The sequence below is a fragment of the Schistocerca gregaria genome, chromosome 6, assembly GCF_023897955.1.
Source record: "Schistocerca gregaria isolate iqSchGreg1 chromosome 6, iqSchGreg1.2, whole genome shotgun sequence".
Taxonomy (NCBI): domain Eukaryota; kingdom Metazoa; phylum Arthropoda; class Insecta; order Orthoptera; family Acrididae; genus Schistocerca; species Schistocerca gregaria.
Genome location: NC_064925.1, coordinates 241,335,592 through 241,352,264, shown reverse-complemented (window position 1 = coordinate 241,352,264; position 16,673 = coordinate 241,335,592). Strand labels below are relative to the sequence as shown.

Below are 16,673 nucleotides of genomic sequence, written 5' to 3'. Positions count from 1 at the left end.
CCTGGTCATGTCGTTCTGATGGAAAGCAACGTCACTGACACTTCAGCTAACACTACAGTCCTTGTACCTCGGCCTGCTAGTTCTGCCATTCCCTCCATTGATCTCTCTGTTGCTGTCTGTCAGCAGGTGGTGTCACTTCGGCATCACCACTGGTTTTGCTTTCATGGAAACATGCTATGGGAAATTGGACATCTCCAAGCAGCTTGGCCAACCTCATCTTTGCCCTTTCACCACAAGGAGATCATTTTAGCAAGGCTGCTTATTGGGCACTGCCATTTTTTAAGTGGTGATCCCCCACCACTTTGTGCTCACCATCCTCAACCTTTGATGGTTCACCATTTCCTGATGGAATACCCTTTTTATAACCACTTACAGTCTCATTTATGTTTATGAATGTTATCAGCCATTTTAGTGAATGATTAGGGGGCTGTTGACCAAGGTGATTGTTGTTTTATCTGTTGTAGCAATATAGCAAAGGGCATTTAATCTTTAGTTCAGGACCTCTTCTGTCTCTATAGCATATTTTATAAGTCCATTTTCAGCTGTCTTTCCTTCCACCGATAGGGCTTAATGTGTAGTCATGTTTAATTCCTTTTTTGTCTTCATGTTCTACAGTTCTGACAGGGGTGCCATAATCTTCCATCTATTGTTCACAATAACCAAAAGCTTTTATGAAAAATTTGAGAGGAGCACAGATTACAATACACTTTCTGGTTTACTTAGCTTTTGGTGTAGAGTTGGCTCCAGTTCTTCTTGTCTATGGGTCTGATTCTTGAAGCTAAAATTCTCACAATTAGGTCCTCGTAGATGAATTGATATAAATAAATTCGAGGATTGTTGTTGCGAAATTTTTGTCTTTGTTTCTTAACAAATGAATTTCTATTAATTTCAATTATTATTTCATAAATGAATTCAGAAATAAACATAGTAAACAGTACTATATTGCATAATTAATGATAGAAATTTTAAGTGTGCCAAATAATTCATAATTTCAAACATTAAAAAAAAAGTAATTTTAACTGTACATTGAGAGCTAGTACTTATAGAGAATAAATTAATTCCTATTTATAGATTTTAGTTTGAAATATAATGTACTGTGTATAAAATGGTATGCAGCTTTTAGAAAACCAACCGAGACAATACTGACCTGTCAAAAATTCGAAAAATAGTACAGGTATCGACAACTACTGCTGAGGAAAAGTAATGCTAGAGGAGGATGTCTCACTACAGTGGGTATTACCCTAAACCAATACAAAATACAAATAAAAACTGTTAGTGGCCTTCCTGAGGTCATCCAATGTGTGAGGAGGGTTATTGTGACAACACACTTTTAAGTCGGCACCAAGCAAGCTCGGTGTTGACTATAGGGCTGGATACTACGTTGGACGATCCTGTCCTGTGTCCTGATACCGCACAAACATTAAAAAAAAGGTTGAAATGGCTCTGAGCACTATGGGACTTAACTCCTGAGGTCATCAGTCCCCTAGAACTACTTAAACCTAACTAACCTAATGACATCACACACATCCATGCCTCAGGCAGGATTCGAACCTGCGACCGTAGCGGTCGCGCGGTTCCAGACTGAAGCGCCTAGAACCGCTCAGCCACACCGGCCGGCTCCACAAACCTCAAATTATTCTTGATAATTATGAAAGATGTCCAGCATCCATATATCACACTGGCCCAAAACATGACCACCCCCCTGCAAACTTGGGGGACTGCATGGTTGAGATATGGAGTGATACTTGTCTGCCACCAAACTCTTCTGTTACCATCAGATGTCAGGCAACTGCAGCATTCGTAGGTCATAGAAACCAACTCAATTGATCCATGTGTTCCCTTGTTCACCTTCATCATCTATCATGGTGTTGGTCATAATGGGTGCCTTATCTTGGTGTTGGTCATAATGGGTGCCCATTTATGACATGAAGACACTTACGTATTGTCTGGATGAACAGCCCTCCCAGTTAGTTGCAGAATGAAAGTGCACAGTCCTGTTTAATTTTACTCGGTGTACCTTTCAACCAAAACATGTTGGCGGCAATTAATATCAGAAACTGTTATGATGATTCTTCACTCTTCAGATGAGATCATTGTGGAGCACAAGAATGTCAGATAACTTCTTGTGCTTACAACCATTCTTGCCCCAATGTCATGGTGTGTACACAGTCCAAGCTTGAATGACACTTCAAGGCATGTCGATGGTATGAACCATATACTCAAGCTGCTTTGTCCCATTCGCAACTGAAGAAACTTCACTGAGAATGCAGGTTTACTTTAACGTATGACATAGAAATGACCACTGTGTGGGAATTTCCTGTGGTCAAAAGATTACTCAGAAAAGGATTCTGATCAGTATAACACAAATTATGCAAGATTCAAGGTGTATGCTGTTTAGAATTCCAGTTCTGAAGGAAATGTTCATTAAGGGATGTATGGTAAAACTCCTCTAACACATGACTGAGTTTCCTTAACAGTTCTTCCTGTTACACTGTATTCTACATGACAGACAGATCAACAAAAGCAACACTACCAATCACCGTTTCCTCAAATCCACTCCCCGTATCATGAACAAAGTTTAAGAATAGCACACAGCAGGATTACCCACCACCAAGATTCAGTTGAGTCATCTGTTTCAAAAACTTACATCTACATCTACATCCATACTCCGCAAGCCACCTGAGTGTGTGGCCGTGGGTACCTTGTACCTCTATCGGTTCTCCTTCTATTCCAGTCTCGTATTGTTCGTGGGAAGGAGGATTGTCGGTATGCCTCTGTGTGGGCTCTAATCTCTCTGATTTTATCCTCATGGTCTCTTCGCAAGATATACGTAGGAGGGAGCAATATACTGCTTGACTTGTCGGTGAAGGTATGTTCTTGAAACTTCAACAAAAGCCCGTACCGAGCTACTCAGCGTGTCTCCTGCAGAGTCTTCCACTGGAGTTTATCTATCATCTCCGTAATGCTTTTGCGATTACTAAATGATCCTGTAACGAAGCGCGCTGCTCTCTGTTGGATCTTCTCTCTCTCTTCTATCAACCCTATCTGGTACAGATCCCACACTGCTGAGCAGTATTCAAGCAGTGGGCGAACAAGTGTACTGTAACCTACTTCCTTTCTTTTTGGATAGCATTTCCTTAGGATTCTTCCAATGAATCTCAGTCTGGCATCTGCTTTACCAATGATCAACTTTATATGATCATTCCATTTTAAATTACTCTTAATGCGTACTCCCAGATAATTTATGGAATTAACTTCTTCCAATTGCTGAAGATTGTAGCTAAATGATAAAGGATCTTTCTTTCTATGTATTCGCAGTACATTACACTTGTCTACATTGAGATTCAATTGCCATTCCCTGCACCATGCGTCAATTCGCTGCAGATCCTCCTGCATTTCAGTACAATTTTCCACTGTTACAACCTCTTGATATACCACAGCATCGTCCGGAAAAAGCCTCAGTGAACTTCCAATGTCATCCACAAGGTCATTCATGTATAATGTGTGATAAGTTAGAGGTGTGAATACTCTTTGGTTCATTCATCTGCTTTATCGCTTTAATAAGCACAACATATGCTTATTTAAAAGTGTTCTGGGATGAAGTCCTTAATTTTCTCATAATAAATGACATTCAAACAGCAGTAGTAATGGTTTTTGTTACCTTGAACTGCATGAATAGATTCTTTAAGCAACGTTTCAGTTATATTACAATGTGGTGCAGCATTTCCAATGTGGAAGTCATACGGCAGTTCTTAAAAAGGTAAGGGTGACTTCACTAGCATTATGTCAATGTGATTCATAATTCTTATATCCAGGACACTAAAATCAGAAATAGACGGTAACAAGCCACAATGCATGTCATACAAAAAATGTTTACCCGACACATAATCTCACATTTTGGCTGATAATCCTTGGCCCACAGCCTCACCAGATTTATTCATCTATGACTTCATTCCATGGCTTGACCTGAACTCTTTAAATCTATACTGCAAACCTCTTACAGTAGATGAGCTGAATGTTGATATGTGCAACACATTAATTATGGCACTGGAAATCGTATATTCTCCAAGTCAGCTTTAGACACAATTAAGATTCCCCTCCCCCCCCCCCCCCTTTTTTTGTGTAAAATGTTAGGCTTCATTATTACTCTACATCTTGAGGAACAACCTTGGAGTCGGTACATTTCCAGTTAAATTTGCTAACTCTGCATATCATACAATCACTTTGGTCTACATCCAAGTAGAGCTTTAACATACAAATTTAAATGTGTGTCTGTGTACACTGAACACTACGCACTCAAGAGGTATCACGAATCCTGGAATTTTATCTCTAAGTTTTTTTTATCATTTTACACAGTATGTCAACACATTATTATGTGAGAATGATACAAAAGCCAGAGTTGATGATGATGATTGGTTTGTGGGGCACTCAACTGCATGGTCATGAGCACCTGTACAAAGTCCCAATTTCTACACAGTCCATTTTCTTTTCACAATTAAATCTATGCACTCTCTCAAATGATTATGATGGTGAACTGATGAGGACAACACGAACACCCAGTCCCCAGGCAGAGAAAATACCAAACCTGGTCAGGAATCGAACCCAGGACCCTGTGATCCAGAGGCAGCAACACTAGCCACTAGACCAAAAGCCGCGGACAAATGCCAGAGTGAAAGAACTTTTACTTTAGAAGTTCAAATTGTTGCCAATTCAAATACAACATTTTTATTTTCAGTCAGATTGCACTGTATATGTTCAGGATGAGCAAAATTCTGTCTTACCTGTGAAGTGATTTGCCTCAGTGTTTCATTTGATGTCATCCAGCCAACACAAGGTCCAATTTCCATGCACGTGAACCACTTATACACATCACGGTAACGAATGTCACGTCTGAACTTGCCTAAAAAGGAGAAAGATGTTAATGAACCTTTTGGTATTGTTCCCAATTACATCAATTGTTCTATTTTTACTTGGCACCTATGTTTCACTTATAGGTCTCAAGGTAACTAAGAAGTATGAAGCTACACTACTAGCCACTGGAGACCCTACTTCCTTCAGTGTGTATCATTATGTGGAGTGCTATGGTGGGTTTTTGTAAGCCCCACAAAAATTAACTCTCATTGAGTTACATTAAGTTTCAATCAAAAACTACCCAACCTGAGACTTCTGAAACTTTTTAGTGATTCCTGTATCCATAAACATTCTGCAGTTTTATAATCAGTCTCATGCCTACATAATGAGCCTGACAGTCACAGGAGCACTGCTCTTTATTAAGTACAAAGTTTTAGCAGAAAAATGACATTTGCAGTTTGGAAAAAAAGCAAATCGATCTTTTCTATTTAAGACAGTATACTTGAGGAAGTATTATGTGGTTGATACACCTATATCTACATCATACTCCGCAAGTCGCCTAACACTGTGTGGTGTAGGGTATTTTGGGTACCACTTACTGATCCCACAGTTCCTGTGGCAATCATGAATAGCATATAGGAAGGATGACTGTAAGTCCCTGTATTACCTCTAACTTCTTGAATTTTCTTGTCAAGGTCTTTTCACAAGATACATGTGGGAGGAAGTAATTTGTTGTCAGACACTTTCCTGGACGTGCTCTCTTGAAAATTCAATAGTACAATTCTCCTTGGTGAATAATACTACTGTTGTAACCTCGGCCACTGGATTCTGTGAGGATCTCTGTAATGCTCTCACATCAGGTAAATAATTCCATGACAAAACGTGTTGCTTTTCATTCGATCTCTTAACAGTCCGACCTGGTTAAGGATCCCAGACTAATGAACAGTACTCAAGAATTGGCTGCACAAGCACTTTGTGTATGAGTTACATCTCTCTATGACCCTTCCAGAAATCTTGTCTAGCATGCGCTTTTTCCAACTATTTGTTATATTTGGTCCTTCCTCTCAAGGTCGATCTGGACAGTTACTCCTAGTTATTGTGTGGTATATACTATTTCCAGCAATTTGTCATCAATAGTGTAGTTGTACAGTAATGGATTTATTTTCCTGTGTAAGTGCAATACGTTACATTTAATTAAGTTCATGGTCAACTGCCAGAACCTGCACCATTCATCAACCTCCTGCACATCATTCTCTAAATCGATACTGTCTGCTGGCATTGCTACTTTTTTTATACGCAATTCCACAGTCTGTGAACAGTCTCAAAGAGCTTCTGCCTCATTTGCATAAACTGTAAACAGTAATGTTCTCATCGTACTTCCTTGAGGCACTCCAGAAATTACCTTTACACTTGTTGATTTACTTCTGTTAGTATTGAGTTCTATCTGCAGTGAAGTCGTTAATCCATTCACATATCTGGTCCGACATTTTCCGCAAACAGTGTCAAATACATTACTGTAGTTAAGGAACATGGCATCAACCCAAGTGCCATTGTTTACAGCTCTGCAGACCTAGTGGAGGAACAAAGCAAGCGGAGTTTCACTACATCTCTGTATCTCGGTTTGTTTTTAGAAGAGTTTTCATCCTCCAAAATTGTCAATTCTTGAGCTTAAAACATGTTCCATAATTCAACAACAGATTGACATAAAAAATTGTCCCAAGCATATTGTAACAAACGGTGTATTTCTATCGCTGCTCATTTAGTTTGTATTGCCGTTCCAAATATACTGGTCATTTTTGAAACACCGTGTACCTTCCTCTATAGTAACTGATTCGATAAGTTAAGCTCTGTTTGTTGCTAGGAAGTCTGAGACATTATCTTCACAAGTTGGTTCACTAACTGATCAAAGTAATTTTCACACAACATATTCAGAATAATGTCACACGAATCCCTGTCTCTGGTAGCAGCTTTGATTACTATTTCTGACCAATCTTTGATGCTTAACTTCACTCAGATTAATTCGCATTAAGAATCCATGATAACTTCCCTAGATATTATCAAATTTTTTACTGTGATAAAGAATTGATGACTGACCTATCCTTACAGTAAATATTCCAAGCTGAACTTAGGATTTGTTGCTATTCACTGCTGCTTTCAACTTCCCTTCTGTTCCCAACAGTATCTGTGCATTGTAACTTTCAATAAGCAATATCAATTCTGGGACCTTTCATTGGATGCTCCTGCAGTTTACCAGTGAGCATTCTCTGCTAACATTGTGGCTGATATAACTTCGATTTTGGCAGGCAATTCACCTCTCATTCCAAGACCATTAAAAAGTAGCCCTTTCTTGCATGTAGGGAATGCCTCGTCTACTAAGTGGAACCCCACAATTCTCCTCCCAACAGTGGAGCCTGAGGAATTCACATCACATACCATTGCAGAGTCATCTCATTCTCTGGTTTAGACCTTACATTCTCCTCCAAATCAGTGGACCACAGTCAACCCTTGGGATGATGATGTAGTCAGCTTAGCCTGCACCCCACGCTTTATGCTAGTTGTCTTCACCAAATTACCTGACGACCAAAAGGAACTGGAGATAGTATCATAATCTTGGCAGGGGGTGTCTTTCGTGGCGACAGGGGCCTCTATTTGCGGCCGGCTGAACACAGTGCGCTCAATAGATGCCAGCAGAACCTCTTCCGTATCACAGACGAGAGACCCCCAACAAACATAATGAGTGCACTCGGGCATTCTTTTCCACCGTGCTTGCTATTTCCCTAAGGGGCTCCATTACCTGCCTAATGTAGTAGCTCTCTATGGCTAGCATACCAGCCCTCTGCACTTGTCTGGAGTGGGCAGGAGAATCAGCTATTGGCTCAACAGGAGTAGTAGGAAATTAATACCATAAAATCTTTTTCTGTGACTGTTATAGGGGCAGAGCCTGTTCAAGGATCAAGTTTCACAAGCTACAATCCATTCATTATAAGCATGAACTTGACGTAAACATTGCACTATGTATTCTTTCGCATTTGCTGGAACCTCATTGGATTTCCGTTTCACGTGGGGCCATAGCCAAGTTGCCTCGAGTACTGCCAAGTACGATAATAAGGGTACGTTTTGTGCTGTGTGTTATGCGTATATCAACTTAGGGATAATATGAGACAACAGCTTTACTGGTGCGTTTAACTTGGACAGCAGTGGCCAGTCAGCTTTTGGCAGAAGCAGAAACAAATAATACACTGCAAATCTCCCACAATATTCTCCTTAGATGACTCGACAAAAACCGCAACACATTATCGTTTTTTTGCTAACATACTACTGCATTTACGAGGTTTTTTTTTAAGTACAGGCCGGTTTTATTTTTTTTAAAAAAAATAAAAATATTTTTGTAAAAAAACTTGAAAAATACTACACACTTTTACCTATTTTTCTACATAGTTGCCTTGTTTATTTAAGCACTTGTCATACTGTACATCTAAGTTTTTAATTCCCTCTTCAAAGAATTTGGCCGCCTCTGCTCTGACAGCCAAGAGTTCACAGCCGCTTTCACTTCATCATCGTCACTGAAGGGCTGCCCACCAAGATAGTGTTTCAGGTACCGGAAAAGGTGAAAATCGCTAGGAGCAAGGTCGGGGCTGTATGGTGCATGGTCCAAAACTTCCCAGCCAAAAGAATCAATCAAATCCCGAGTCTTTTGAGAGGTGTGAGGCCTAGTGTTATCGTGCAGGAGCAAAACTCCTTTTGTCAGCATGCCACACTATTTGTTTTGAATTGCTCTGCGGAGCTTCTTTAGAGTTGCACAGTAGGCATCTGAGTTGATTGTCGTTCCTCGTGGCATAAAGTCCACTAGCAAAACACCGCGCCGGTCCCAGAACACAGTTGCCATAATCTTGCACTTTGACAGTGTCTGTTTGGCCTTGACCTTGACAGGTGAGGTTGTGTGTTGCCATTCCATCGATAGTCGCTTGCTTTCGGGAGTGATATGGGATACCCATGTTTCATCTGCAGTGACAATTTGACTCAACATGTCATCCCCTTCTTCCTCATAATGAATCAAAAAGTCCAATGAAGTGGCAAATCTCTTCCCTTTGTGGTTCTCTGTGAGGAGTCTGGGTTCCCAGCGAGAACACAGTTTCTTAAAGTTTAGGTTTTCAAACACAATTTTGTACAAAACCGAACTTGAAACTTGTGGAAATTCCAAAGAAAGAGTGGACATTGTGAATCTTCTGTCCTCACGAATCTTTGTTTCGACTGCAGCCACCAAATCATCAGTGATCACAGAGGGCCGCCCTGAGCGTTTTTCGTCATGGACGTTTTGACGGCCATTTTTAAACACACTAACACATTGACGCACTTTACCTTCACTCATTGCATTCAAGCCATAAACTTCTGTTAACTGACGATGAATTTCTGCAGCTGATAGGCTTCTCGCGGTCAAAAAACGTATCACTGACCGTATCTGACACGCGGCGGGCGATTCAATAATCGTAAACATTATAAAGTAGCACAGCGATGCGTACACGTCAGCTACAGAGCTGCAACTTGCATTAGTGTGAACGGGAAGGATGCTGGCAAGTGGTGCGGTGGCGTGTTGCGGCGCCAGTGCGAACTACGGGACTAAATGCGCAAACGGCCCTTACTTAGAAAAACAACCCTCGTAAAAACAAGAATGATGAAAATTCATGACTTAACCACAGGGCAATTTTTCTGCATAAAGCTGTGTGTAATATAAGAGAGTACTGAAGGATCTCACCGTATAGTTGAATATTGATGCCACTGAAGGTATTACTTACAGTCGGTCATCTGGTAATCTGTTAGCTCCTTCCTTATCCGAATCCGAGAAATACATTTCATTTCTGGAAGTGTCACCTGCTATGTTGATAATGAGCCTATCAACAACAGAATCCATGAAGCCAACCAGACCCAGCATTTTCTCTTCTTCTTTTATATCGAGCCATTCCACATCCCGCTAGCATTCGGCAGTGATGTGTGAAAAAGCTGCGTGCGTTAGTTCCAATACGTCCGACAGCTCAACAGTGTTGTTACTTCTTGGAACAAATCCCACAACTTGGCTCCAGATCAGTTGTGTTGGGTTCATATTGTAATGGTATAGCAGCAAATGTAAAACTGCAGCATTTGTATGCTGTGAAACATGATTGTTTTTCATGTTTCTATGATATTTATCTACCTCTGTGGTATAAAACGATGAACACAGTCCAAATAAAGAGGATTTGGTTTTTCATTTTTTGCCTTAAAAATTAAATTATGTTTTCTTAATTTAAACAACTTTCATGAACAGTCTTTCACAAAACATCGATAAATAAAAATTTGTATTTGAAACAGAAATAGAAATTTTGCATCAAATTGTAACTAGAAACAAGACAACATGCATTAATCATATAAAATAATGACGAGTTTTTTAATTACAAGACATACGTATTTCAAATTGAATGAGAAAACAAATGATACTGGGGAGATTTGAACCAACGCATGAATATCTGCGTTTTGTTCACATTCCATTACACTACCTAATGCGCCACAAGTTCAATGTGGCTCTGGGAAAACTTCGAAGACTATTATCTCTGTAAATTTATGAAAAATATTAATAACAGTCTATTTATTGGCACTTTTTAACAGTGTTCCATGTATGTATTTCACTATGGAACAGAAAGCAGCCTCAGCCATTTTCATAAAGCACATTAACAGTGCGACAATCAGAGTATAACACTAACGAGGCTGTGATTGTACACGATTTTTGAAATAAAAACGGTGTAGCTAAAGCATGATTAAGAAAACCATTGATGGCTGTTAATACAATTGAATACCTTAATGTTTCACTTAACGTAACTTAGTGATAAGATATCTAATACACAAGTAGAACCTACTTTAAAGAGCGTAACAACACCAGCATACCTCTGCTGTGGCTTGGGACCAATCATCGCGTTTGTGTTTGTTTGCATCTGGTTTATTCTTATGATGAACGGATTACACTGCTTGGGGCACCAAGCTGAGAGGAGTGCAAGAGGTGTCACAGCTTTAAACTTTCTGCACAGGACATATCACAATTAGTAGTGGCAGCTTGTGGCAACAGCCTTAGAAGGTTTCTTAAGTACAAGATTAGTATCACAATTACTAGCAAAGCCTGATATGGCGGAAGGTATATGAGGGGAAGATGGTGATGGGGGGAGGGAGGAGGACACCAAATGGTAAGTTACCTGAGTGGAAAACTGTTCTCGAACTGGCTCTGTACAGCAGCACGAAAGTGTAAGAGTTAAAACAGTAAACCTATTTTCTAGTTCTAAATTTCAAGCAGGATTTTAATAGTTGGTAACAATGTTGCATGTGATTATTTTAAAATGTTACCAATAAAACTGTCAACATTTCACCCCTGCATTAAAGAGTGCTGAACAAACAATGGTGATATGTATTGTCAAAGGTCAGTCTAATGTCATATTGTCATTTTTGCTCATTTCACACTTACAGATGTGAAGTTTAATGTGTTTTTTGTGGTGGTAATGTTGCCACTGCTATATTTATGATGGATGATGAAGGAAACATAAATATTACATGAATAAGTGAGAACAATTAGTGTTATACTTTTTTTGAAACCATCACAAGCAGACACACATGTCCTCAGGTGGAGCAAATACTAGTATTGCTTTTTTTGAAACCATCACAAGCAGACACACATGTCCTCAGGTGGAGCAAATACTAGTATTGCTAGTTGCAAGTAGAGAGTATCTGTAGCATGTAGTATGCGATACAGGGAGCAAATTGCTGACACCAGCAAGTCTTCTCTACATAATCTGTGCATAGAATCATACCAGCCCCTCCACTGCTACTGACATCCAGACTGAAATGGGGAGACAAAAAGGTGTGTTTTTTGTACCTTACTTTTGACCAGTCACAGAAAATGCTAATACACATTACAATGTCTAATATGTATGGAAGTTCATACAGATAAACATCACTGCCCACCTCAAGCAAACTGCTGGAAAAAGGCTTCGTAGATCATTCAGCTATATTCTGCTCCATGTTTTCTAATGTTATTGAATACCTTTCAGAATTCAACAAAGAACAATCTTGGTCCATCTGTCATCCATTTGCCTAGCTACTTGTTCGAACCATCTTCATTACAGTCATAATTATGAATATCTTCTGTCTGGTCCCTAATCCATACTGTATTTTCCTGTATCATTAGCTATTCCCAACATCCCTCTTTTCATTGCTCCCTAAGCAATCCTCAGTTTTCCAGTAGTTTTTGCACACAAATTCCACGTCTCACTGCTGTAATAAAAAACTAACCAAGAACTTCGATCAGACGTATTGGAAACTTAATTTTGAAAACTCTACTTAGTTTAACAAAAGCACCCCAAACATTTTTACTTTTCTGTTTATTTCTTTCACTCTTCACCCACTCATTGTCTTCAATTGCACTAAATACACAACTCATTAATTGGCTCTAGGACTTCATTGTTAATCTGTACTATTTTCTTTTCCGTGAATTATTTATAACTTTAGTCTTATTGTAATTACTTTGAAAGCCACTCTCAATCTTGTTCTATTAAGTTCTCCTTTAGCCTCTTTATTTTTAGTTCTATTAGAGGCAAACGGTACAAGTCAGCATCATAAAGAAGGCGGTCCACATGGTTAACCCGTAGTCCTCATTTTTCCCCCATTTCGGGATCTGTGAAAGATGTTCTTGGATGTATAGAATCTCTTTGCCCAACTCCTCATTTATTTATGAATATCTAGCTATCCTTATTGAACTGTAGCTACAGTTTCCTTTCTTTCAGTACAGTAAGGTAATAGTTTTAGTTATGACATCTTGCTGATCTGGTTTGAATTTTGTCCAATGTCGGTGTTAATGCCAGACATGGTCAACGACAATGAAGCTGCTGTCACATTTTCATCACTGTTTGAAATGATCGGTCAAGCTGCACCGCTTCCTTCAACACCACCTAGGAACAAAGCCTACACACGTGAGCTGAGTAGACTTTGTCCCTAGGTGGCATTGCTTCCTTAGATAGTCAGTGGAATACACTTTGTTGCCTGCGCCTTTGCCGTTTCCTTAACTATCACATAAGGTGCAAAGTTTGGCTTGTACATCTCAATGCATCCTTATAGCGATGCCTATAATTAAAGACTTTGCAAGGAAGACTTGACTGCAGTATGAAGCAGTTCCTGATTAGTGACATACATCAAGACAGAATTGGGCCGTCAACTGGTGGAGGGGAAGGAGATACTCCAAAGGCAAAAATGAGGAGGTATGACGATAACTATTTATTACTAGGCTTCACAACAACTGCAATCAATGGTGAAGAACATCCACAGTGTGTAGTCTGTCTAATGATATTAGCTACTGATAGCACGAAACCTAACAAGTTAAAGAGACATATTGAAACCAAACATCCTGAATTAATGGGAAAACCAAAAGCCTTTTTTTGTTTTGCCAGGAAACTAAACATTTTATTATTTACCCAGAAGAACTTTGATAGAATGACAAATGTGATGCTAAGGCCCTTTTAGCCTCTTGTCAGATTTCTTATAGAATTGCTAAATGCAAGAAACGAAACACAGCTGCAGAAACTCTGGTTTTACCAGCAGCAATTGATATAGTATCAACAATGTTTGGCAACTCATTTGCTCAACAGTTGGAAAGTATTCCTGTCTCTATGACACAGTGTGTAGAAATTTTTTTGGCATTTCTGAATATTTTCTTGAGCCGTGGATAAAGCAACTGACATTCATAAAGATGGTCATTTGATTACTTATGTTTGTTTCATTAATGAATTTAACATTTGAGCAGAATTTCTTTTCTGTGAGCCGATACTGAAAACAGCTACAGCTGAAAACCTTTTTGACATGCTCAACACTTTTTTTAAATCAAAACGTTATATCATGGAATAGGTTCACTGGAGTATGCACAGATGCGTCTGAAATTCATGGTGGATTGCAAGCAAAAGTTAAAGCTGTAGCTCCTGATGCTGTATGGACTCCCTGCTCAATTCCTTGGGAATTGGCCACTAAAGAACCTAGTCCAGTCCTTCATGCGGTTATGCAAACGGTTATATGAACAGTTAATATTTTTAAGGCAAAATCTATAAATTAGATGCTTTTTAAAGTGCTATGTGAGGAGGTGAGTGCTGAACACTTGGTTGCTCTTTTTTAGTAATTTTCAATGGCTTTCAAGGTGTAAAGTACTGAAAAGAATGTTTGAACTGGGGACAGAGGTACTCTGTTTTCTGAAGGAGAGAAGTTACTCTCCTGCACACTGTTTCAACAGCAAAGACTTTTTACTTAAAATGGTTTAGTTCAGTGATAGTTTTGAGAAACTAAATGTTCTTAACACTTCACTTCAAGGTAATTAGGCAACTGTACTATCTAGGAATGAAAAGGTGAAGGTGTTCATTAAGAAATTAGAACTGTGGCAAAACTGAATGGAGTATGGCATACTAGATATGGTCCCTACTATAGTGCCACTGTTAGAGGATACAGATAATCCATTATTTACAACGGCGGTAAAAGCTTGCTTTTATCATCATCTTGCAACATTTAAAGTTCACTTCAAGAAATATTTAAGCAATGATTTTGATAAATTTAATTGTATTAAAAATTCATTCAGAAATGCTCCTGGACCCTCATTTCTAAATAAAGAAAAACAATAACAACTTACTTGTGATACTTTACTGAAGAGTAAATTTAATGGTGTCGTTGTTGGAGGTTTGAATACATATTAGCAAAGACTTCCCTACACTAAACCAAAATGCAGTGAAGATTCTGATTACTTTTGCAACAACATACCTGTGAGAGACTGGGTTTTCAGCTTTGTCAGCTATGAAGTCTACTACCATTCAAAGCTAAATGTAAACAAAGCACTTCAAGAAAGGGACTGTTTCTGCTGTTCCTCCATGTCTTAAGAAACTTTGCTCTCAAAAGCAAGCTCATCCATCACACTGAACTTTTAATTTGGATTTTTATTGCTTTTTTACTTCTTGTTTGCTGAATTGTAAATAATGTTCATCTCACAGTTTTTTAATAAATGAAAATGTGATAAAGATAACTAATTTGTTCCATACTTTCATTATAATAAGTCACGTTATTTTTTGGTTTCTGCTGTGTAAAATCCTTTTAAATTGAGTTTGGTAAACATAAGAAGGAAAAAATATAAAATATTACTATTTTTATCACTAACAATAGGCTGGGGGTCCTGATACTATTTTTTCTACTGAAGAGGGGGGGGGGGGGGGGGGGGGTGATTGAAAAAAGTTTGAGAACCACTGCTCTACAGTAAAAGATATCACAGTTGTTATTACAAAATTACACGTGAAAAAATACTGGTGACATGTTGAAAAACTATGCCAGTAATCAATCACTAGCTAAATTTGGACCTAGGGTTACTGCATCCCATGTTATGATGTGTAAAGAAACTAAATCACATGTGATGGTTTTGGCAATTGTATATGAAGTGAATCTGCACTGCATTACAATACTTGTGAAGTGATCAATACTTTATGAAAGACTAATAAAGAAAATTTTTAAAAAATCAAGAAATAGCAAAAGATGATGCTGTACAAAATAAGAAAATCCACAATGGAAGAAGACAGCTACTGAAGAGAAACCAAAATTTCAAAACAGACAATTACAGGAGGACGACAGAATATGCTGAATTAAACAAAATTATTTGTAAGCACGTTTGAGAGGCCGTGAGAAGGTACAACAAGAAACTGGTGAAAGAAGTAAAAGATAACAATAAAAGCAAGAAGAAGAAAAAAGTTAATTTATTTGATAGACTGGCAGTTATCTGTTAAGATTGGCGAAGACAGAACACAGAGAAAACTGTTGTACAAGCATTCCTAATTTTTTGTAATGTTCACATAGCTCCAAAGAATAATAATCAGGAACAATGGTAGTACACAATGAAAATGACATTCCACCATTAATGGCAGATGAGATATGTACCAGTAATTGAGGTACAAATAAAGTTATGACCACTGGAGATGATATTTCAGCCAAAATATAGTACAAGCTGGAGGAAAAGTAGTACAAAATTAAACACAACATTGTTTATAGGACAACATTTTTTGGTAGCTTATTGGCCAGACCGGAATTCAAACATGGAACGCTGCCCTTCACGTGCTGACTCCCAGTCCGAACCCACAGTTTCACTTCTGCTCGTACTTTTTCAAGGGGCACCGACGTATCTTTTGGCACACCACTTAGTGGGCGTACCACTTAGTGGGCGTTCTAAGACCTTATGTGGGGAAATGTGCGCACCATATTCAGAACTCAACGGACTTCACTGGCCGCCTGAAGGAGATGACATTACAAGAATTCGACATCGTGGTCAGCTTCAATGTCGTCTCATTATTCACATGTATCCCACTGGAAGATTCTCTCCACTTAATCAGTGAGAAATTCAGGCCTGAACTGACAACTGTTCAGGCATGTGTTAACATCGACGTACTTTGTCTTCAACAGTCAATACTACGAGCAGACTGACTGAGTAGCCATGGGGAGCCTGCTCTCCCCAATTGTGGCCAACCTGTTCATGGAGATTTTCGAAGAGGAAGCACTGGAAGCCGCCGAACTGAAACCTGTTTGCTTCTTTCGCTATGTGGAAGACATCTGGCCACTTAGACAGGAACAGCTACAGATTCTTCTGCAACATCTAAATTCGGTCCATACTAACATTCAGTTCACCATGGAGACTGAGAAAGATGAAAAACTACCCTTTCTTGATGTCCTAGTGGAACGTAGGTCTGATGGCTCACTGGTCACAGTGTGTACCGAAAGCCCACACTGACCTGTACCAACATGCG

At 39.0% G+C, this 16,673-nt stretch overlaps 1 protein-coding gene across 1 annotated transcript in view; it reads right to left on the bottom strand.

Moving 5' to 3' along the window:
* The window catches only part of LOC126277940 (acyloxyacyl hydrolase-like), a 90,214-nt gene that overhangs the window by 53,575 nt on the left and 19,966 nt on the right, over window positions 1-16,673 (bottom strand). Inside the window, exon 9 of the mRNA XM_049977533.1 lies at window positions 4,782-4,900. Coding sequence (XP_049833490.1) covers window positions 4,782-4,900 — 119 coding nt within the window. The remainder of the gene's footprint in view (window positions 1-4,781; window positions 4,901-16,673) is intronic.